This window comes from Tenrec ecaudatus, chromosome 10 (assembly GCF_050624435.1).
Source record: "Tenrec ecaudatus isolate mTenEca1 chromosome 10, mTenEca1.hap1, whole genome shotgun sequence".
Lineage (NCBI taxonomy): Eukaryota > Metazoa > Chordata > Mammalia > Afrosoricida > Tenrecidae > Tenrec > Tenrec ecaudatus.
In genome coordinates, this window is record NC_134539.1 from 147,741,636 (window position 1) to 147,765,928 (window position 24,293).

The following is a 24,293-nucleotide window of genomic DNA, read 5'->3' on the forward strand; positions in this document are numbered from 1 at the left end:
CCTGTGCGAGCACCTGGGCAGCTACTGCTCAGGAAGGAGCTAGAACTCAGAACGCTTATGGAAGCCCAGAGAATAACAAAGACACTCCTTCCTCCCGGTTATCACTCCTTGACTGGCATGCCCTTTGGAATAATGCTGTGATTTCTTACTGGGGAAAGTGATGAGAGACAGCAACTGCTGCTGATGGAGTGAAGGCCTCTTGGACCCCTTGGACCACCTCTCCCCTGATCTGTTCCCCAATGAATCTGAGGCTGCCCTGTGGTTGTTTCTGTTTGGGTTGCGTGCCCGGAGAAAGAGCAGCCTGGGCAGTGAGCTCTAGAGTGTTAAGTTGTTGGATGAGTCCTTTGACTGAGATGGGTCCTCCTTTCTGTGTCTCCTCTACTAGAGTGCTGGAGGTGGTGGTACCCCTGCTAGGTTGGAGGGGGGCTCATGATGTTGGCCTTTTGAGTTTACCCGGATCTGGAGCTTGATGTCATTTCACCTTCATCCTCAAATGTTTGAAGGTCATCTGGGTGAAGTGAGGCATCATCTGGGAGTGCCGAAACCAATAGTCCTCAAGGGGGACGTCAAAGGCTCTACCTGGGGGAGTGTCTTCAAAGTACCCTCCCACTAGCCCCTTTGCTCAAGAGTTTCGGTGCTGCCAACACTTTGGTTAAGAACGAGGCCGGTGTGAATCGTTTCAGAAAGCATGTCCCCCTGTGAAGCATCTGTTTCACCCACGGGCGTTCAGCTCTCTTTGCTCATCCCCAAACCCCAGCGAGCATCCAGAAATGCTATGACCTACACCTCACCTTCAGAGGTTCTGACTTCCTGGGTCTGAAGAGGGGCCCGAATATCAGGGATTTTTCACATGTTCCGCACGCCAGCTTAATGTAGGGACAGGGACAAGACTGTCTACTTGAGACTCAGCATCTGCAGACCTGCTGTCAGCTTCTTTTAATTCTTCTACTATTTTTTTTAAACCATTCAGTCACTGTCCTCTCTGTCAGCTCACATAGAATTTCACCCCCACCACCCTTGAAAGAATGCAAGCTTTAAAGCTATCCACGAGAGTTTACAATGCAACCTTTGAAAGAGAAATGGCTGTTTTCTGACTTTGACAGATGCCCACGTCTGTGGATATTCCAACGCCTTGTGTTATTTTTCTTTCTCTAACAACTACCCGGGAACCAGCGTGGCCCTGGACAGCACAGCGCACGGTGTGTCTGTACGGCAGTCCCTTTGAGATTCCCTGCCACTCTCTCCTCTGACAAGTCTAGTCCCTGCTGCTAGTCTCTTTAAACATGTGAGCCGCAGACATGTTCCCGCTTGAATTCTTCAGTCTTTGAAGTCTGCTGTCTTCCCCATTTGCCCCCGTGACAGCCAGTCGGCGTGCTGCGTTGTGAGTAGGTGCCATGTAATTGGTTCGAACTCCCAGCTACTGTGAGCAACAGGAGAAACGCTGCCCCTCTTGTGCCATGCTCACCGTCATTGTTAGGGTGGAGTCCTTGCTGTCCGTCCATCTCCTTGATGATGCCCTTGGACTTGACTGAGCCTGGTGTCCTTTTCCAGAGACTGGCTTCTTGTGGTGACTTGTCCGAATGCACGGGGAGAAGTCTTGCTCTCCTCCCGTCCAAAGAGCATTTTTGGCTCTACTTCTTCTTGTAAGACTGGTTGGTTGGTCTGGCGGCCCTCCCTGCTACACTCAGTGTTCTTCACTAGCGTCATCATTCAAATTGATCGATCCGTCCTTCGTCCTCCTTATTCCTGTGCTACATACTTGCACACGCATACGGAGCGATATTGGGTCAAGTGCAGCTTAGTCTTCAAAGGGTCATGCTTGCTCTACCACAGTTTTAAAAAGTCCTGTTGGGGAATTTACTTAAAAAAATTAAGAAAAAAGAAAATAAGAGAAAAGAAATGCAAATCATTTCAACTTTGAAGTCATTTAGGAATGTTCTTCTTCAAACTCCCAGTGGTAGTCTGGTTAGAATCTAATATTTTAGAACGTGGATTGTGTAAAATAGGGAGTCATTTTTGTCAATGTGAGAATTGGAACATGGAAGAGGATCATTCATTCTTTTGATGAACACTTTTTCTTGTTATCAGTCAGACTTTTAAAGAGTATGGAGTCTCGTCTTTTTTTTTGTTGTTGTTGGAGGTGGAGTCTTTTCTTGTAGACCCTGGCCAGTAGATGTTTCCTGCCTGCCATTAATCACTAAGATATTAACTTTGCTTATCCCCTAAGGAGGAACATTAAATTAGTTAGAGGCTGAGTTTGAAAAGCTGTCTGATCCTTACCAAAAAAACAAACACTAGTTTCTTTTAAAATTGTGTAATGGGCATATATCTTTATGGAGACAATTTTATTTTTCATATACATTAGTATGCATATATACATAACTCCCTTTGATACTTGCCTAGTTATTTCACTTAAGAAAGTCACTAGTAGATTTTAAATTTGTTGTGGAGTTAGGTTGAAAGACTGGGGAAATGATCATTCATGTAAAGCACCGGTGCGTTGATGGTGAGAAAGAGGGTCTATTCCTGTACCAATTCCACCCTATCGGCTCTCCTGCCACACCTCGGTGCATACAGCTGGGCTCTGTGGACACGTCTTCACAAAATTACCCTTGGAACTGGAGTGATCACTTGTATATTCACAACTTTGTTGGGCTGTGATCTTGCAAAGCTTCTTAGAAAGCCCCAGCTCTTGTTGGTTCATGGGGAAAGAGGCTGCAGATTTGGAAAGGGAGAAATGTACTCTCAAATCTCAAGGTCGTAGATACAATTATAGTTTGCTTTTCCTTCCATTTGCCTTTGGGGTCAATGTCAGACTAGAAGAGAAGGGACCTATTACCAGCTCAGGTCATCAGGGCTCTTTTAACCAAGTGTGGTTGCCTTTCTACCGAAGCATCAGAGGCTCCCGGATGCACCAATGCGTCTGGCGGCATCATGGTGCCCTGTGGTCTGTCCACCTGCATCCGGGGAACCACCTTGGCAGTTCTGCTGCCCTGACCTATTGGTATTGATTGCTGTGGGCTGTGGGTGGCATAGAAAGCCATGCCAGATGAACACAGTCACACCCAGAGTTAGCTGGTGAGCCCAGTTTGTTTGTTTGTTTTTTTTTTTTTGCAATAACGTCCCAAAGAGAGACATGATCTTGAAAGAAAGGAAGAAAAACAAACAAACAAAAAACAAGCAAACAAACACTACCCCCACACCCAAAGAGCGTTATTTATTATTTCCTGTGAATTTGAGGAATAACCTAGTGGCTCCTTATTAGTCTTTCCTTTCTGTTCTCTTTCTGAACTAGGACTACTGGATGATATTGCTCTTCCTCTTCCCCTCCACTCCCCCCTCCCACATAGCTTTCTTACCACAAACACTTTAAGGAATTCCATTGTCTTTCCATTCCACTTTCCAATGAACTTTCAGCTCCTTTGTAGGCCTTGTTTTGGGATTCATATTAAAAAAATGGAACAGAACAACCTTACATTCAAGGGCTACCAAAGGGCCCACAAATGAGGTTCTCCCAAAAAATGGGACTCTTAGCATGTTTACACTTTTCACTGTAACTTCTTCCCATCAGTTCACAGGCTCGAGGATGGAAGAAAGTCGTCAAAGACCAACGGTGGAGTTTCCGAAAAGCTCAGCGTCCTTTAGGCCTTTCCTCCAGGTCTATTACAGAGGCGGAGAGGCCAGATAGCTGTATCCACTTGCCTGATGGTTCATGAGATACTGCCCGTCTCAGATGAACTGTAGAGATCGCTGCTATAGAGTTGATTCTTAATAGTCATAAGGGTTGTAGAGGGCACAGTAGAACTGCTGCATAGCGTTTACAAGGAAAGCTGTTAAGGGGGATGCCTGAAGTTCAAACCTACCAGCTTCTCTGCAGGAGAAAGACAAGACAGTTGGCTCACTTATGGGTCTAGAATCATTGTGAAAACAGTGGAGCACTGGGTGGGTTTGAACTGCCGACCTCTTGGGTAGTGGCCACATGCTTTCACCACTGTGCCATCAGAGCTTCTTAAAGTAGAGGCCATCATGACACACTCTAACTTCTTCAAGAACGACAGTGAAGAGGGACCACGGCCCATTGATTCCCTTGATGGCAAATGCATGGCTTCAGAGGCACCGTGCGTTTTAATTCTGTGAAAGCACAAACAGCCCTTCTTGGAAACATTCTGGGTGATTTCAAACAGGCAGACCTCCTCCGGTCAGTGCAGACTCCAAACCAGCAATTCGCAAGACAGCATGAAGCGGTGTTGGAGTGTCTGCTCTGGTTTGGAGTGTGTGTTGTGGCATATGGCAAAGGAATTAGGGCAGTTAATGACACGCTTGAAAATGACAAGCCACTTTGAAAATCAAATATCCTGACTCAGATCCCCAAAATAAATGGGTAGAGCTTTGAACTCCACAGTTGTTATTTTATACTAAATTTCAAGCACTTCCTCTTCTTCCACGTGGAAAATTTGCTTCCCCCTTCCCCTCCAACTTTATCCCGAGGCTTTTGCTATTCTTAACTCATGGTTTGAAGTGGTGTCGATTTAAGAGATGGAGAGAATGACTTCTACCAGTTATTGTAATTCAATAATCGGCCTGGGGTTGCTTTGTAAGTACTTTATATCCAGATGCCAGGATAATGCTTGGGGTTCAAGGTTGACCTTTCTCAGGGTCAACCCAGGGTCCTAAGTCAAGAACTAGCCTATTGGCTGACTCTCTGGGGTTTCAGGAAACCATCACATGTTTACGGTACATCAGCTGAGGGCCCCTTCTCTTCTTTATCTTTATAGCAGCTCGAGGTATTTGACAATGGCCCAGAAGGAAAAAAAGACGAGGCATCCGGACTTACATTTATTTCTCCTTGAAAAAGGAGGCACGTATGCTTTATTATTCAATGGGAAGGGAGAGTTAGTCTATTAAGGTGCCCTGGTCATGCTCCTGGGGAAGCGTTGGGCTGTCCATACCTAGGTTGGTGGTTCACACCCTCCAGCTGTTCCCCAGGAGAAAGATGAGTCTGTCTGCTCTTATGAAGACTTAGTCTTGGAAGCCCTACCGAGGTGCATTGGGCCACTATGAGTTGGGATCGACTCGATGGCAGTGGTTTGGTTTGTGTAACCAAAAAGCCCAACCAGGAGTGTCATGATGAACCTGTGCACTGAAGGCTGGTGTTTTGGAAATCGATAGCTGTGTTAGTCAGGGTAGACTAGAGAAACAAATTCATAGAGACACATAGGTGCATAAGAGAGAGTTTTATATAAAGGATAATTGTACATTAAGAAAGCATCCCAATCCAGTCCAGATCAAGTCCATTAGTCCAATATTAGCCCATATGTTCAATACACATCTATAAAGTTCTCTTCAGACTCGTGAAATGCATGCAATGACGCCGCATGCAGGAGGATCACAGGCCAGTGGGTAGAAAGCCTTTGGATCCAGTGGCGTTGTAAGCATCTCAGAGCTGACAGGGGTCTCTACGCGGCTTCTCTGGCTTCAGAGGTCTGGTTGCATCAGGGTAGGTCCATGTGGCTCCTGCAGCTCAGGGCACTAGCATAGTTGCATGTGTCCTTTCAGCTCTAATGTCTCCCAGGGAGTGTGCAGAGAAAGAGAAGTAACTTCTGCCTCCATGAAAGAAATCCAGGAGTTCCCAGAATTCTCAGGTGATGGCCATGCCTACACAGAGGCCTCCTTGGCTACCCTATATACTTGTGTATAAGCCTAGTTTTCCAGCACATTTTTAATGCAAATTTTTGGTGGTAAATTTAGGTCCCTCGACTGATATTCAGGTTGGCTTATACTCGATTATATACGGTATATCTTGATTGACAGGCCAGACTCCACCCTTTCACTCATAATCCTCTCAAGTCCTAAATTGACACCAGATTATGTAACTACCACAACAGCCCTGCTTTTCTTCCAAGGCGCCTTTGGATGGACTTGAACTGATAGACATTGGGTCAGTGGTCAGCAAATTAATCATTTGTGTGATCCAGGTCTTGCATGCCCTAAATGCTGCCGTTCTTGTTGCTGTTAGGTGCCGTTGAGACCAGTCCTGCACCATCTTCACAATTGTTATGGTTGAGTCTATTGTTACAGTCACGATGCAATTCATCTAGTTGATCTTTCTCATTTTTATTTCCCCATTGCCAAACGTAATACTGTTTTCCAGGGACTGGTCTCTCCTGACAACATGTCCAAAGTACTCAAAATATACTCCCTCGTGTCAATGATGCCTTGTGGTTGTCCTATAGAGCAGGTTCGAACTTCCCCTTTGGGTTGCTGGGATTGTAACGCTTTACTCTCCCTTGGAGTGGCTGGTGGTTTTGAACTGCTGACCTTGAAGTTAGCTGCCTATTCTGCAACCGCTACACCACCAGGATGAACTAGCCGTAGCAGGATCAAGATCCCTCGTTGGTTTAAGGGACCATTGTTTTAACATTTGAGAAACAAACTTCTCTTGCTGTCATTTATTTCCTTGGTCCAGGGAGGGGTGGAAAGGTGGGCTGTGGTCCTAAAGAAGAGCATGTCCCCAGGGCCTGATGCCTAACGTAACGAAGTCTCCGTTTCCACTGAGACGCCCAGAAATAACCGCCTGGAGATGGCGTGTGCTTTTAATGTGGCACTTGGCATTTTCACTATTGATTGAGCAAGTTGAACTGGTAAAATTCAAGAAAAGACTCCTTTTCTGGGTTTTCTTTTGAAGCTTGAGGCAGAATGAAATCCGGGGCTTTTGCTCATTTGCTAGTTTGTGTGTGCGCTCATTTTATTCTAGGGTTTATGTGCGATCAAGGGGTCCCTACCAGCACAGTGGTTCAAGTACGTGGCTGCTACCTGGAAAAGCAGTGGCTGGAACTCACCAGCTGCTGCCTGGGACACAGATGTACCAGTTGTACTTCAGCTAAGCCCGACAGCATGGGAAACCTCTAGGCGCCAGGTCTAGTCTGCCCTGCAGGGTCTCTGGAGTTGGAAAGGACAGCAGAGAGTTTCTTGTTGGTTTTCTGTGCAGGCAGGAATGTTGCTGGGAGCGTGGAAGAGCATTTGATGCTTGGTGGTGTGGATGAAAGTGGGACCCAATGACAGACAAGGCAGCTGGAGCAACTTCTCCACTGACATAGAGCTTAAGTGGATTCCGTCTCAGGAAGAGATAGACTTTGGGTTAGTGGTCAGTCTATCTCACACAAGGAATGCTTTGCAGGGTTTCTCCACCTCGGCTCTGGTGACGTCGTGGATCGACGACTCCTTGTCCTATGCACTGTAGGGTGTTTAGAAACATCTTTGCCTAATAGACACCAGTCCACATCTCCCTGCCAGTTGCGATGATCCGAACACTGCCAGATGATGCCAAATGTCCCCTCAAACAACAAAAACAAAACAAAGCATTGCACTCAACTCATTTCTGATTCGTAGCCACATGATAGGACAGAGTAGAACTGTCTTATAAACAAACAAACAAACAAACAAACACAAAGACTCCCTGCCATCAAGTTGATGCCGATTCATATCAACCCTACGGGGCAGGGTAGAACTGTCCCTGTGGGCTCTCAAGACTGTAACTATTTTTAAAAATTTCTATAGAGAACCCACAGTTCAGTTTATTAAGAGAAAGAAAAACAAAACAAACTTTTGATCACACCAGGCGAATCTCAGCTATCCATTTTAGAATCCATACTCCACATGCAACGAGAGCAATATTCTGCGAATACAATGGATTTGCTGCTGCCATTTGTCTACTGTGTTGTCGAATATTAATAATTATAAACAGGGAAGTGCAACTAGTAGTTGGAATCATCCTTACACAACGTCTCACTTTTCTTCACACCACTGGTTCTCTTTGCGCACCTGGGCTTCCTCCTCCTCAGTACAGTCGCTTTTGATATTGAAAGTCTTGCGAATCTCCTCAGGAGTTTCCCCCTGGATCATATTGGCAATGGCCTTGCATGTAACATCAAGCAAACCTTTAATGTCTAAGTAGTCTGCAGCCAGAATAAGTTCAAAAAGTGTTCCCTGGTTAACGTTCAGGAATTCTTGGTCCCAAACTGGGACATCATCTGTTCTTTTCCCTTTGTTCGCATCATCCTCAGGAGGAGGAGGGTCGTCCTGGTGGTGGGTGCACCACTGATCGACCTTTGTTAATGTTCCTGCATTAACACTTGGTGAAGGAACCGGGTCATCATCTCCTCCATCATCCATTCCCAAATCTTCCAACATGGTCTTGATAGTCACAGATTGCTAGGCAATTTCCACATCACCTTCAAATCTCTCTCCAGCAGAACTCTGCAACTTAATTGAAGGCATGGTGATCTCTCTTCAGGAGGCGGCGGACCCAAGGCTGCTGAGAACTGTGGGGCATCAGCGGCTACCGCAGAGAAAGGCAGAGAACAAGGCCACTGACTGTAACTGTTTACAGGAGTAGAAAGCCCTGTCTTTCTCCGGAGGAGTGGCGGGTGATTTTGAATTGTTGGCCTTGTGATTGGCAGCTGAACGTGGAACCACTATGCCACCATGGCTCCTGAATTGTCCTGTAGGCTAAACAGTCTGTATGGAAGCCAACTGCAGCTTCGGCGTCCTGCAGAGTGGCTGGTGGGCTCCAGTTGCCAACCTTTTCAGTTAGCAGCCGAGTGCTCAACCACTGTGCCACCAGGGATTCCCAAGTATCCCATAAAACCAAGGAACCAAGTTCATTCTTCTTCATAGTGACCCTCGATAGCCGAAGTTCTCAAGCGCATCTGGTGTACGGCCTCCTTTTCAGAAAAACAAACAAAATTCACTCCACTTCCCCCTGGTGATTAAAAACTCTTGTACTGTCACCCGTGTGAAAGTTGCATGTTGAATCAGGAAACTGAAGGAGGCTTAATGCTTCTGAGTGACGGTGCCGGAGACCAACATTGACGGTACCAGGAACTGCCAAAAGAACAAACCTGATTTGGAAGAAGGACAGCGTGAATGTTCCTAGAAGCCAGGATGGCGAAACATTGTCTCATGTACTTTTAGATATGTTGTCAAGAGAGACTAGTCCCCAGAGAAGGACCTCGTACTTGGTAAAGTCGGGGGGGGGGGGCAGAAACGAGGGAGGCCCTCGGCAAGATGGATTGACCCATTGGCCGCAACAGTGGGCTCAAACACGAGGACTATTATGAGGAGGGTCTGGACAGGGACGTGCCTCGCTTGACATAGGGCTGTTGTGAGTCAGAAATGAATGACGATACCTAACAACAGTAACCTATAATCCAGGATAAAATATAGGGATCTGCTTTTGAGAAGCGCTCTCCCCCAGGGATCCTTTTTGCATTTCCCCCCTTAAACACCCCCCCCCCCCGCGCTCCGCATACCCCACAGTGTACAGGATCGCCTACTTAGGGAAACACTGCTCTATAGAGTTTCTGTGACTAAAGCGTTACAGGAGCAGACAGTCTCACTGGTAGATTTGAACTCCTGACATTGAGGTTAGCAGCCGAACATCTAACCCACAGTGCCTCTAGGGCTGCTACATATCCCATAGGGAAGGCAAACATCACCACCGGCTATACCCTCTAGAGTCTGAAGCTGTAGTTATAGGCAACCCGATGACCCAGTTCACTCACCGGGTGGTTCCATCTTCCTCCGCCACGTCCTTTTCACATCAAGCTGACTGACAGTTGCTCTTTCCTCTGCCTAATTCACTCTCGTTTGTGTCCTCAGTGGAGATGAGACTTTCTCTCAGAGGTTATCTGGACACCGACGTCACTAGGTCCTAGGTGTGCCCAGGAGCCCAGCTGGAACGGCTGGCTCTCCTCACCTCTACCTGCACCCTCTCTCAGGTTCCCTGGCTTTCTCCCACAGCCCACTCTGGAATAAACCCGTAGGCCACCTTCTTTGTCGGGGTTAAACAGCTTCCTCCTTTCTCCCTGCTGCCTTTGTTCTATTTCATTTCCTGTTGCTTTCAACCTTAGTTTCCTAAAGCACCTCATGGCCTCACTCTCTTGGGAGGTCTGGGCCTTGCCAGTCATGATGAGCCAGTCTGCTCCCAGTAGCAGTCCCACCACTTATCTTAGATCTCATTTGCTCCAAATGATCCATTCGTACACAACCTGTCACATTTTGGTTCCTTCCAACCCAGGCAATGGCCCTTTCCATCCATCAATGGTGTGATGGCCCCGGGGGTCTAGGGATGTGGAGGCTGCCTGGCAGAGCACCTCCTTGTCTCCATTTCTGTACATTGGAGTTTTTATCCCCCTATTCCAAATAAACTGCTTTTCTTTTCTTTTTTTAAAATCCCATTCTTAAAGGCGGGGGTGGTTGGGGGGGGGGTAAGGGATTAGCCTCTTCACATTGCTCTTCCTTCCAGTAGTACTTGTTTAACAACAGCTGTTCTGAATGAACCGAAGTCACCTGACTGTCGGGGGCTGCTACCAAATACTCCTAATGAGAATTGTTAAGTCAAGGACAGGCAGGCAGTACTTTCTTATTTATCAACCAAGTTGTAGTTCATCAGCTTTAGGTGTTTTACTGATCAGTTGCTTTGCTCTCAGGCAGGTTGGGGTAGGATTATGTGAAAGGACCCAGGAACAAAGAGATGGGGCGACAAGGAGTTGAACATAACACAGATGCAATTGAAGAAACAACTAACAACTATCCATTTCTTTTTCCAGTGGGGGTGGGTTAAACCACTTTGAAGAACAATAGGTAGGTCATTTTCAAATATGATGGCCATGGAGCAGAGAAGCTGATTTGTGTGTCATTGTTAAAGGACCAAGGGGGGGGATAATAAAAATATAAAGGAACAAGACTAGAGCCAACTACACACACACACACACACACACACACACACACCACCACCACCACCACCACCACCACCCCCCCCCCCGAGTCTTCCAAGCAATACGTTCCCAAAAGGAGTTTGGAGTTGAAGCTGATCAGAAGCGGGAAGCTCAGAGAGGAGGCCTATGTTTTCAATATGATCTTAAACTGGCGATATTCAATCATCTGCAGACTCTGAAACCCTAGTCCAAAGACAATACAAAGGCGGTTTCTAGATTTCAATGTGATTTCTCTCTTTTTCTTCCAGCTTGAAGAAGAATTCCAAAGAAAGGCCAACGTATCCAGAGCTTATGGTAAGTGTTGTTAAGCCAAGTCTGAGGTAGGGAGGGGAGAGTCGCAGAGACCTTCATGATACAGGTTCTAGAAGACCTAATTCATGGAGACATCAGTGACAGGGATCCCACTCCAGAAAAAAGAGCCCCGAGTCTGGCATCCTTGCTCCTGTCCCTGTGGCTGGCTGGTTGGCTGCCCCCATCAAGTTGGACCCTGTTCCATGGTAACCCCCCTGCTCAGTGGATCAAAACACCGCCCAGGCCTGTGCCATTCCATGATCACCTGTGGATCAGACCAGTGTGATCTGTAGAGTGCACTTGAGCTGATATTTGGGAGTAGAGTACCAGGCCTTTCTCCCTCATCTTACTCTGGAAACTCCCATGAAACCTGTTCAGCCCCAGCAGCACCCATGCCTCTAACTCACAGGCAGGCAGTGGCTGCTCACAAGAGAGGTCGCCTGGGAATTACACCCCGTCTCCACCAAGGAAGGTGAGCCTTCTATTCCTAGACCACCGAGGACAAGGTGCCCTTCACCCCCAGTTTTTCCAGGCTGTTAAACTTAGTAGGTGCTATAGACTAAGTTATGCCCATCAAAATTGCTTTTTAAAAATTATCTTCAATGAAACCAAACAAGCTTCCTGCAGTCAGCTTTATTCCGACTCATAGTGACCCCGCAATCTAGGTTCTCTGAGACTGGCCATCTTGGTGGCAGCAGGCAGCCTAGCCTCAGAGCAGCTAGTGGATTTGAACTCCCTATCATCCGTAAAGTGAGGTTAGCAGTGCAGCACCGAGCCCACAGGGCTACCCGAAAAACAAACCAAATGCATGGCCAGCCGGTGGACAGAGTAGAACGGCCCCTGTTGCTTTTCAAGACTGTACCTGCTTCAGGGTTACAGAGAAGTCTCGACTTTCTCCCAAGGAACAGCTCATGTTTCAAACTGCTGACCTTGCAGTTAGCAGTCCAATGTTTCATCCACTACACCCCAGAGTGTGATTCCAGGAGTCACACAAGGCCGGGATCGAATGACAGCTGACAGACCCCACGCCATGCCAATAAAGGATTTGATAGAATATCTAAGAGTTATCGATGGACCGTTTCACTGTTTCCTCTGCTTTATTTTGTAGGAAAGAGCCCTTTTGCTTCCTCCATCTAGACAGAGTTTTATTTATTTGGCTTATGCCGCCTCGCATGCAAGGGCAACATTTGTGTCATCTGTGAACCCCAAACCAACAACAACAGCAGCAGCAAACCCACGAAAACCCAAACCAGTTGTCATCTGAGTCACTTCTGACTCAGGGCCAACTCAGATGTGTCACAGGAGAGCTGGGTACCACAGGATTTTCAGTAGTAGCGTTTTCAGAAATAAATGAGACGACTCTGGGTGGATTGGACCACCCACCTTGGGGCCAGTAGCCAGGTGCCTGAACCATGTGCCACCACCCAGCGATTCCTGGTGCACAACAGTGAACCCCAAAGGCAGGACTGACCCCCCTTCTTGTCCCTGGACCCTGTTTTGCCAACACTAAGCCTGGGCCTGGGGCCACTCCCTGGTGTCTCGTGTGCTCTGCTCCTGCTGCTGTCCTTGCAATGCTTGGTGCAGTACTTCCGCCTGGGACTCGGTTCCCTTCCAGCCTAGCAGCCCACAAGGAAGGAGACTCATACTTTCCACTTTGACAGGCCTGCCGGTTCTCCCCTCCCCACCCCTGGCTCCCTCTGCGTTTCCCCTAGCCCGAGAAAAGACTGAAAGATGCGTTGAGGGTGTTTGTGTTTTTGTTTTTTTTAATAAGACATTGGCTGGCCATGAAATTCACCCCCAGCTCAGTCTCCCTCCACCATGCTAAGAGCCATCAGCAGAACCAGAGGCAAGGTGAGCTTGGCAGAAGTTGACTGCAATAACCCAACCATTGATAGGCATAGGCTTTCTAGCGCTTACAGAAATCTTGAAATGTCAAGAGGATGTGGGAAAGCAAATAAGCACAATGGTACAGTGCTTGGTGAGGGTGTTATGCACGTGGTTCCTGGTCAGAAGTTGGGGAGTGATTTCACGGTTCTGGGAGCTTAGTGTGAACAACCCTCACCCAGTACTCTGGTTAGCACCCAGCCTGTCCCTTCCATGCTCTGAGTCACAGCCCTCTCCAGGGGCCACCTCCCATTCTGCGTGGCTTTCCCGTTGGCATTGTTTGCTCCCAGAGGTGGGCGCTTGGTTCCACACAGCTGATTCACCCGGCCTTTTGCTGTCAGGTTGAAAACCAAATTAGAAAGCCTACACTGAGCACAGGAAGGTTGCCAAGGAAAACGCCCCAAGTCCCAGGAAGGCAAAGCGCGTCAGCCCCGTGGCTGCCTGCAGAGTCGCGCTCTTTCCACTGGTCGGCTGGTCGTTGACGATAACACCGCTGGGGTGAAGTGGTGGCTTTAGGTGGGGACTGCCGGGCTGCTAACCGCAAGGTCAGCAGTTCAAAACTACCAGTTGGTCCTTGGGAGCAAAGGGGAGCTTTCTACTCCTGTACAGAGTGCCCATCCTCGGAAACGCACAGTCCCTGTTCTCCAGGGACTCTGAATCAGAACGACTCGAAGGCAGTGAGGGAGGGATTGCAAGAGCCCGAGAAGCCTGTTTAATCTACGTACCAAAGAGATCTGTTTATTTGTCTGTAACTAAGATTGAGATCATGGCTTTGCTTTTTTCTCTCTCCCACCCCGACCCCCCTCCAGCAACATCCTTTTTTCACCTTACACGAATCCAAAGCAACAGATGTGGCATCTTTCGTAAAACTGATTCTTGGAGATTAAAAGCAATGGACTCAGTCAACCGACCCTCCGGCGGATTGGTGGTTTTACAGGGCGAATCAAGGTCACGGACACACCCATGGAGACCCCGATAGAGGAGATCACTTAACCCGGCCACTTGCTCAGAAGGTTCTCCCCTCCCTTCCCCCACCTTCCCCCACCAGGGGGCCTTGGAATCTAGGATAGAATGAACTGTCTAGATGGATGACATATGATAAAGGCTTAGGACTGTACAAAGGTGATTAAATATTTAATGACGTGTCATATGAGTCCTTAAGCTTCTCAGTGCCCTCTCGTTTTGTACAAAAATGAATACCTTGGCCGTGGTTTGAAAAAAAAAAAAAGGTGCTATGGTAGTGATGAAATTGTAAGTAGATCTGTAGTTGGGTCCTACTTATGATTTTAATATTTATGTTTAAGCAGTTGGCAGAAAAGATCCTGTGTGATGTAAGCCTGAGGACGCAACAGGAAGGTTGGGTAGACCGGATTTAGAGGCCTTTGGATTTTTTTATTCTGCTGTAGCTGCCGTGTAGAGGGCATTATCTGATCTGCATCTCGGAGACTATGATCAAAGTGTCAATAAGGAGTTTTTCTTGTGAAATGTCTGCTTCTGCTGTCGTGGCCACTACCACCTCCCTGGACTTCCATCCCGTGATTCAGCGGAAGTGGCCGTGCGTCTCAGGCCCCCTCCCCTTGTGTCCCTAACGTTGGAAACCCCGAAATTCACTTTTAATCACGGCCTCCAGGCGTAGTCCTTCAGAAGAGGGACACGTGACGTGATCATTTCCCTCTCCGGCCATCAACCTGCGGGGCTAGTCCCCAGCACCGCCCAGCAGCTTCGGTGACCGTCTCTATCCAGCAAGGAGGACTTGGGGCTGGGGCTGGGGCTTCAGGAGGAATAGCATGTCAAGCCACACAGTGATTTGGCGCCTTTCCCTCTCCTTCCACATCCAGAGGCCCCACGGATTGCCTTTGTAGGAATGTCCTCATCTGCGCTCTGTGGTTTCCGGGTTCAATGAAGGGGCCTTCCACCATCCGTGGAAGACAGGAAAAGCCAGTCGGACGCGGATGAGAAGACAGTGGTGACGGGGCTGTTGCATGAGCTGGCTGATGCCCTTAGACTTCCAGGTTTCCGCCGGTTGAGTTCAAGGCGTGCAGTTACTAGATCCAGGCAGGAAACGAACTCTGCGGCAACTTCTTTGCTGTTCTTTGGTGGCTGCTTTTGAGCTGGTTCCAGCTCCCAGCAACCCTGTGTCCAACAGAACAGAGCACTGCCCGGTCCTGCTCCAGCCTCTGAGCCCATTGTTGTTGTTGCTGGGTCTGACCTTTCCAGTGCACCATGTAAATTCTTAGCAGGTGGGTTTCACGGAAAAGCCTCTTAACCCTCCCAGTTTCTCTGATGGGCGGCTTCTGGTTCGCTGGGGTCCAGGAGAACCAGGCAAGAGGTAGGTGTATAACTTTAAGGCATTGTTTGCCAGGTGGGTTCTGGAGTACAGGGACAGAGAATTCAGATGTGGACAGGAATCGAGAATGAAAAACCAAGCCAAGCGGTTTCTTGCCCTTGTTTGCGAGTCTAGAAAAGGTTGGTCCTTTAAGCCACTCCTCTTCCCTTGCCATTTTCTGAGTTTTAAGTCAGTCATCATTTGATCTCCAATTGCATTTCTTCTCGTTGCCTTTGCCCAGTAAATGGATTTGGCTTACCGCCCCTTCCAGGAAAAAATTGAAAATTGCTCAGCGGCTCGCTCTCGCAATTAAAAACGTTTATGCCATAGCCCATCCTCCAGGATCAAACGTGGCTATCTGCTTTTGAGCCCTGCCTCCCTGCCCCTCCTTTCTTCCGGCACTCCCTAGGGGGTCAGATAGCCACTTTGGGAAACTCTCCTAAAGCTTGGGTGGTGGAGTGGTTATGCAGTTCGAAACCACCAGCTGCTCCTCAGGAGAAAGATGAGACTGAACACTCCTGTAAACAGTGACAGGCCAGGAAACCAACAGGGATACTTCTACCCTGCTCTATAGGGTCGCCACGAGTCAGCCTTGATTCGATGGCAGTGAGTTTGCTTGTTTTTGTCTACTTCATGGTGATTGCCTCGTGTGGAAGTGGCACCCCCGTCCATTCCTTCTTGTCTGTTTGATTCGACACCAACTTTACCTGCTCCGAGGCTATCGTCGCCCTGTCACTCTGCAGCTAGGAAACCACTTCTTATCTCTGTTGATGGCGATCGAGTCACGTTGCCACGTCTTTATAAATCCGAATAGGTCTCCTTTTGAGACCATAGGGGGCTGTGTGTAGGGATCACAATTGTATTCCTGACTCTTTTCACCCCGTTTGTGTTAAACAGACAATAGTAGTAGGGGGACAACATCTGGGGGCCATTCCCATATAGTTTTTGGTGAATCACCGAACAATCTCTCTCACCTGGGTCAGGTGACTCTAACACGTTCCTCAGTTTGCTTTGAAATATTCTTAACAAAGTGGGTGTTTCTTGGGGGGGGGGCACTTTCTTTCCAAACGGTGACCCCAGAGTCGGAATGCTGATGGGTAACCAGGAGCAGCGGAGGAGTGAGGCTGTGACTCTAAGCCCCGACACTGCGGAATTACCAAGGAGATTATCCATGTCAACGTGCTAGCCCCCAGAGATCCGAAATTACTTCGTTCAGGGTGGGGTTTCGGCACAGGTAGCTTCTTTGCTGTGATTTCTTTTAAACAAACTTCTCTTATGATTTTGATGGGCAGAACACCGGTATTGAGCGTTTTAAAAATGCCTTCCTCTTGAATGTTGGTGTGAGAGCAGAAACCTCCCCATGAACAGTAACAAGGGCTCCCACATCTCCCCTTACCTCACCAGGGACGATATTGTTGCTACTCTGGGGGAAAGCAATCTATTGTATTCCTACAATACTTCACTGGAAATTTGGACTCCCTTTTGCCCAAGTAAGTGATAGTGACCTGATAATTAAGTGTCACGTGTCTTAAAGTGGACTGGCTTGATAAACTTTTGAGTCTAAATTTTATAATAGGTTCGGTTTAGAGAATTATGTTGGTCATTGTCAACACCAGTTATAAAATAAATATATGGGGTGCATGAACTGTATTTAGTTTGGAAGTATCCTGGATGTATAGGCAAATGTGTTTATAGAGAAAAAACCCTAAGGTTTTTCAAGATATTTAATGATCTGCCAGCGTGTTGTTTTTAGAAGTCGTTGAGTCGGTTCTGACTCATCCCAATCCCATGCACAACACAACAGATCACTGCCCCGGCCTCCTTCCTCTTTGTAATCATCGCTGTCTGTGAGCCCAGTATTGTGACTGCTGTCTCAATCCATTGTGTTGAGTATCTTCCTTTTTCTCTCTGACCCTCTGCTTTACTTTGTACAATATCCTTCTCCAGGGACTGCTTCTTCCAAGGTACGTGAGGCAAAAACAGTGCACCACCCTCACATCTACGGAGCATTCTGGTTGGACTTTTTCTAAGACAAAGTCTCTCCATCTGTTTGCCAACCCACGATAGAGTCAGTATCCTTTTCCAACACCGTAGTTGAATGGCATCCCTTCTCTGGTCTTCCATGTGCATGCGGGATGATTGAGACCACCATGGCGTGGGGCAGACCCCCCTCAGGCCTCAAAGGGACATCGTTGCCTTTTAACATTCGAGAGAGGTTTTGGCAGCAGATCTGCCCAGGGGAATGTGCCATTTGATTTATAACTGTTGCTTCCGTCGGCATTAATCGTGGATCTAAATGTGAAAAAAAAAGTTCTTGACAAGATCAATCATTTCTACATTTATCATGATGTTGCTTATTGGTTCAAAGGTGAGTTTTTTTCCCTCTCTTTATCTTGAGATTTAATCCATAATGAAGGCCTTATTCTTTTGTCTTCATCAGTAAGTGATCTAAGTCTTTTTTGGCATTCAACGACATCCACACATCACAGGCTGTTCATGAGACTTCCTCTAATACTGATTCTTCCTTCTTATTCATATCATCTAACTTCTTGGCTTATTTATGCAGTGTGTAGATTGAATAAGAATGGCGAAAGGACACAATCATAACTCACACTCATCCTGATTCTAAACCTTACACTATCTGCTTGGTTGGTTTGAACAACTGCCTCTTGGTCGATGTACAAGTTATGCACGGGCAGTATTAAGCACAATATTATCTATAATTTGATATCCATCCATTGTGTCTTTGCATAGTCAATAAAACACAGATACACATCTTTCTAATATTCTTTGCTTACAGCCAAGCTCCATCTGACAGCACCAATGACATCCCTGGTTCCATGTCCTTTTCTGAATGTGGCTCAAATTTATGGCATTTCCCTGTTGATCTTCTGTTGTAACTATTTTTCTTAAAAAAATAACTTTCATCAGATATTTACTTGCCTTTGGTAATGAAGATGTTATTATATCCTTTCTGCATTCTTCTGGGTTACTTTTCTTTGGAATGGGCACATATGGATCTCTTTCTAGTTGGTCGACCAGATAGCTGGCCCCAAATTTCTGGTGTACGTGTCGAACAATTCCAGTCTGATGTTCGTTTATTGAAGCATCTCAGTTGGTAGTCCATCAATTCCCAAAGCCTTGTTTTTCACCAATGCCTTCTGTATAGCGTGGACTTCTTTCATACCATTGGTTCTTGGTCAGATACTACCTCCTGAAATGGTTGATCATTGACCAATTCTGTTTGGTACAGTGACTCAGTATTCTTTCCATCTTCTTTGGATGCTTCGTTCAATACTTTGTCCAAAGAATTCTTAACCGTGAGGCTTGACTATTTTCGCTAGTTCTTTCAGCCGGAAAACTGCTGAGTGTGTTCTTCTCTTTTGGTGTTGTAACTCGAGTTCTTTGCATAGTTTGTCGTAAGATTTTTCTTGGTTTTCCTGAGACGTCCTTTGGAAGCTTCTGTACAGCTTCTTTCCTTCGCTACGTGTCCTGGGGACTTAGGTGTTCACAGCAAGGTTGAGAGTCTCATCTGCCACACATTCCGGTCTTTTCTTTCTCTTCTAAGGACGGCTTGCTTTCTTCATTGGTGATGTCCAGGACCAGATGAATTCTAGGATGGCATCACGGACATCATAAATCCAACGGATCACATCTATTTCTGAGTGTCTCTAAATTCAGGGGGATATGCCCGAGGTCAGTATTTGGTTCTCATGAACTTTAAACACATTTCTGTAGATTTAGCTTGAACTTACATAGGAGCAGTTGATGGTCAGTTCCATCACTGGTCCGTGAACGTTTTATTGACTGATGATACCCAACTTCCCTTTGGTCTTTTTTCCACCTATGTAGCTGATTTGATTCCTATGTATTGTACCTGGTGAGGTCACCCTTTAGTGGACTTATTAGGTTGTCAGAAAAAGTATTTCCAATGAATAGGTAGCCGGTCTTACAAAATCCTGTCATGTGATCGCCCATGTCATTTCTATCACGAAGGCCATATTTTCCAACTATAGGTCCTTCTCGGTTTCCAAGAATCGGAATCCCAATTACCAGGAATTGCTAATGTATCTTGATTGCATGTTTCATCAATTGCAGACTGTAGGCGTTGCTGAAAGTTTCAATGCCTTTATCTTTAACATTAGTAGTTGGTGCATAAATTTGGCTAATAGTGTTATTAACTGACCTTCATCGCAGGCTTTGAGTATTATCCCATCACTAACAGTGTTTGTACTTCTGCCAGCATGAGCCATCAGAATGCCATCGATCTCTATCAGTGTATTACATAGTCAGTATATTTCTACAACAGAGATCATGTTCTTTTCTATGTGTATTTGATTAGGTATCATATCTGTCCACATTACAAATGGTCCTGATGTTTATAAAAAATACTGAGATATATTGTTGTTTTCAGAGGTATGCCAAGAAAATAATGAGAGTGATTTTCAAAACGATTATCTGAGGTATGTGTACATATCACTGACTTTTGTCCTTCAAAGTACCTACCTTGAAAATCTATCTATCTATATTTATATAGAAATAGATGCTACCGAAGTATTTTTGACACATAACTTTCAGAAAAGACTTCTGAATCCAGTCTCCACCCATCCATGTAATATGTAAAGTCATCAGGTTAGACTTACCCATCGGGAGACTTACCATGTACACTATCCACCTTATCAGCTGAGCACACAGCCCTGTTTAGCAGTCTGAGAAACCACATCAGTCCTCAGAGCTGAGGCTTTTAAAAAGATACTATCATGGATTTTGAATATAATTTGAAGTGAAGATTCATCCCCTCCAATGTGTGTGTGTGTGTGTGTGTTTAAGTAAAATCAACCTTGTTGGGTGGGGCAAGTGCAGAGTCTCCAAAAATGGTAACTGAAGGAGAAAGAACTTGCACAGGTGAATCTTTTCGTTGACAAAACCAGTAACCAAGAGCTACAGATGTCACACCTGGCTCTGCTCTGGGAGGCATGATTGAAGTCTCTGGCTGGAAGGACAGCCAGTGATTTCTAAGCTCAGTGTACCCTTTACACTGGTATACTCAGAACCATTTGGTTAAATAAGCAGTTTCTTCGTTAAACCATTCTGAAATGGAATTGGGCAGCTGTGGGGATAGCTTGCTTGTATGTAAGATTTCATCACATCATCTAAGCCTGACAACAACTTATCAGACCGCACATGCCAAAGATCCCCAGACCATCTCTGTTTATGACACCATTAATTTTCTACATGAAATTTTCCTGTAATGGCCCTACCTCAGAATAAATGATCAATCATTGCAACCATTAAGTGATTAGAGCCAAACAAGGCACTCCATGAGACTGTATTGTATAATTTTCACCTCTGACAGGGTATATTCTTACCAATTTCCTAGTATTTTCCAGCAGTGGAAAAATAGTGGATTTTTCTTTCTTGGGCAGTTTCTGTCTTTTAGAAGTGTTGGCTTTCTCAGTCTTTACTGTTGTCTGAGTTTGCCTAGCACCTACCAGGTGTCACTGCAGTGGTCCAGGTGGGACCAGCGATTGACATTCTCCTAATTAAGGTGCTCACAGGTGGTGGCTGTCATCATGGAATTCTTGGTGATTTGAGCCCCTCTCCCTTGACTTGTGTATTTTGTTTGCCTCTGGCTGGTTAGCTTTTTAATCCAAGCCTTAGCTAGTTAGCAGTCCTGCATTACTGCCTGTCCTACTTCAGAAAAGGAAGCGATGCCTAGGCCCCAGCATAGGCGGACACCAGTGCAGACACTGCAGCGACCACTGGTTTCTCCCCAAATGCGCTTGATCGAATTTGAGTCAGAATCGAGCGGCAGGCAGGTGTCAACAACCAAGGTCATGATGGAGACAGAGATGAGCTGCCGTCTTCCTATTTACTCCAAAACATCTTTGCTGACCAAAGGACCTTAATGGCCCTGCTCATAGAAATCACTTTCTTTCTCACCAGAGTGACTAATAATACCTTTTATCTTTGGCCTGAACATTCAAAGGACACCAGGTTCCTCATTCCCCACCCAGACACTGATGTGGCTAGATAATGCCCTCTGACCCGGAAAGAGAATTCCTAGAGTTAGTAAACTCTCCAGGCTAGGCCATCAGATCTTGCCAAATGGATGCATATTGCTTTGGTGAATTTGCCGTTTTCTTGCCATAATCTGTGACTTTACATGGGACTTGGTTTAATGGAAGTTTTCCCCTTTTCAGAACTGGCAAAGGACAATTATTAGAGTTAGAGTGTTGTCTTCATAGGAATAGTTTTTGTTTTGTTTTTTTTCTTATTTGGTTATGCCAATTCACCCTGGAAAATGCCAGAGTAGAATCTGAGACAAGCAAGCCATCACACCTGCTAGAATAAGGTGAAAAACAGAGATTATTTTATTCTAAGAGGTCCATTTCCCTCTTGCCTACGTGTTGGTTGCGTAGGTACTGAGGGATTTATCGGACACTGCTAAACACGAGGGCATCTGAAGATCGGCTTTGGTTGTTACTGGTTTTCATTGGGGCTCTCTGAATTCTTTTGGTCCTCTGCAAAAGCTAGCGCCTTTTCCCTTGCAATATGCACATAATACATAACCCGAGAAAAGCAACAGCGACAACTTCATTACCATCCACTTGATGCTAATTCACAGCCACCCTGTGGGGCAGAGCAGGAAAGCCCCATAGCACGTCCGCAGCTATACATCTTGATGGAAGCTGACAGCCTCATCTTTTCTCCCCGGGAGCAGTTGCTGGGTTTGAACCACTGAATGTTCTGGTTAGCAGTTCAGTGCTTAATGCACTACACCTCTGGGAATCTTTACATAATAGAAAACACACATCCCTTTACAAACATTTTTTGTTGTTGTTGAGCAGTGCAGTTTAGAGACCCATGAGATCTAAACCTCTGTATTATAAGCTTGTAGCTACTGAACATTTTCCATGAAGGGCCAGATACTACCTATTTCTGGATTTGTAGTCTGTTTAGCTTCTTGCCATTACTAAGTCTGCTCTTACTGTATAAACTTATCTGTGAACAATATGCACATTAGCAAGTATGGTGGCTGCATTCAAATAAAACTTTATTTGCAATATTAGGCAAAATGGACCATATGCGGTCCATCTTGTCTTAGCTCATGAAATACAAAACTTCAGTTGATTAGCTACAGGTGCAGAGTTCTTCCTTCTATTGGCATTGGTCCAGTTGTTGAGGCTACTTATGAAACCAGAAATTGTTGGGGGGTGGGATGGGGAGGTGGGGCAGGCTCTTCAGTCTCATGAAAGTAGACTATTAATTTCCTCAGATAAGTAGTAATTGCTCTCGAGGTCAATGGAATAAAGAGCTTCACATTAAGCTGACTTTCTACTGTGTCCATTGCTCTGGTGGAGTCATGTATGGCATGTTGGGCTGCCAACCACAACGTCAGCAGTTTGAAACCACCGTTCACTCTGTGGGAAAACGATGAGGCGGCCAAATGCAAAGATTTTAAGCATTGGACTTCCCATTCTCAAGCCCCTGGGTGGTCAACACAACAACTCCATGACAAGTTTGTCTCAGGAAACCCCAAAGGGGCCATTCTACCCTGGTACAGAGGATCGCTCAGAGGTGGAATTGACTCCGTGTCAGCGAGGTTGATATATCAACTGGCAGAACATGTTTCACCTTGGAAACAAAGCTTTCTCTGCAGCAGTGCATCCCGGACATGGGAAGTCGGGAACTCATGCACACATCATTTGGGTTTCTGTCTCCTGAATGCCATTTCCTTTGGGAATTTGGGAGCGCATACTAAGCTCAGCAGATATTCCCAGAAGACTCGCCAAACCGGTGGCTTTTGAGGTGATTCCAACCTGTACCGTGACCCCATCTTCCTTGGAGTAGAGCTGGCGTCTGCTGGGTTTTCAGTGGCTTCTTCTTTCACAGGGAGATCGCCTGGCTTTCTTTGCGATGTGCCTCAAACGTCCGATCTTTCATTGGCAGTTGAGGGGCACTGTTGGCTGTGAATGCCACCCAGGGGCTTGCCAATGGCGAGCCCACGTCTGGACATCTTCCATCTCTTTGTCTCTCTTTTAAGACATTTAACAGTGTCGTTTGGGGTCACAGGACTGACTCAGGTCTGCCCTGTTGAGTACTGTGCCTGGATGTGGGATGACGGTGGGTGACCTGGGCCCCTATAACTCCCTTTTTTATCAGTGAATTTCTGTTTCGAGTCTGTAAAATACCTGGGAGAAAGATGCAGCTTCCGTAATGTGTTTCAGTCCCGGCAACCCACAGGGGAGTTTCCAACTGTCCTCTAGGGTCGCTATGACTCAGAATCGACTCAATGGCAGTGAGATTGTTGTGTGTGTGTGTGTGTGTGTGTGTGTGTATGATTTTCGTGGGCTGTGGTACCTGTCATAGTTTCTGAGCTCTTGAGTAAGCCCTGCCTTCTTTATTTATTTCTCTTAACCCTGTCTCACTACTATGGAGCCCTGGTGGCACTGTGGTTATCCTTGGCCTGCAATCTGCAAGGTCGGTGGTTCAAAACCACCAAGTGATCCTCGGGAAAGATGGGGATTTCTACTCCCATACAGAGTTACCGTCTTGGAAGCTCACAGGGGCGGTTCTATCCTGTCCTCTAGGGTCAGTGGGTTGGAATCGAGTCTGTGCGGTGAGTTCGGCTTGGCTTTTGGGTGTGTGCAATCATCGTGGGCTGTGGTGCCTGGCTGAGTTTTCTGAGCTCTTGAGTAAGCCCTGCCTTCCTTGTGGATGCTGCTCGGCTGTACGTCTATTTCTCTTCTCCTTCTGTCACTGCCTGGGCCTTCTTGGCCGCACACCTGCTAAACTACCTGTCACAGGGACCACTGAGGCGTCCTCTTGCTTTTCCTTTTCCTGAATAGACACCTCTGGAGTTTAAGCTGCAGGATTTCTGTCATTCAGGCATTTCTCCCACCCCTCCCCCTGCCACATCACCAGGCGCACCCCAGTCGCACTTAGCTGGCCATGTGGAAACCTAAGCTTAAGTGGGCATACAGTACCTGGTCAGTTTACCTAGAAGAAGG

The 24,293-nt window shown here is 46.5% G+C and overlaps 1 protein-coding gene and 1 pseudogene across 1 annotated transcript in view; one reads left to right on the forward strand and one right to left on the reverse strand.

The window, feature by feature from the left end:
• MAP2K6 (mitogen-activated protein kinase kinase 6) overlaps window positions 1-14,028 on the forward strand; it is a 64,040-nt gene extending 50,012 nt beyond the window's left edge. The window contains exons 10-11 of the mRNA XM_075559686.1: window positions 11,027-11,072; window positions 13,763-14,028. Of these exons, the coding sequence (XP_075415801.1) occupies window positions 11,027-11,072; window positions 13,763-13,840 (124 nt within the window). The 3' untranslated portion in view covers window positions 13,841-14,028. The remainder of the gene's footprint in view (window positions 1-11,026; window positions 11,073-13,762) is intronic.
• LOC142458399 (S-phase kinase-associated protein 1 pseudogene) lies at window positions 7,786-8,277 on the reverse strand (annotated as a pseudogene).
• Window positions 14,029-24,293: the final 10,265 nt, after the last annotated feature.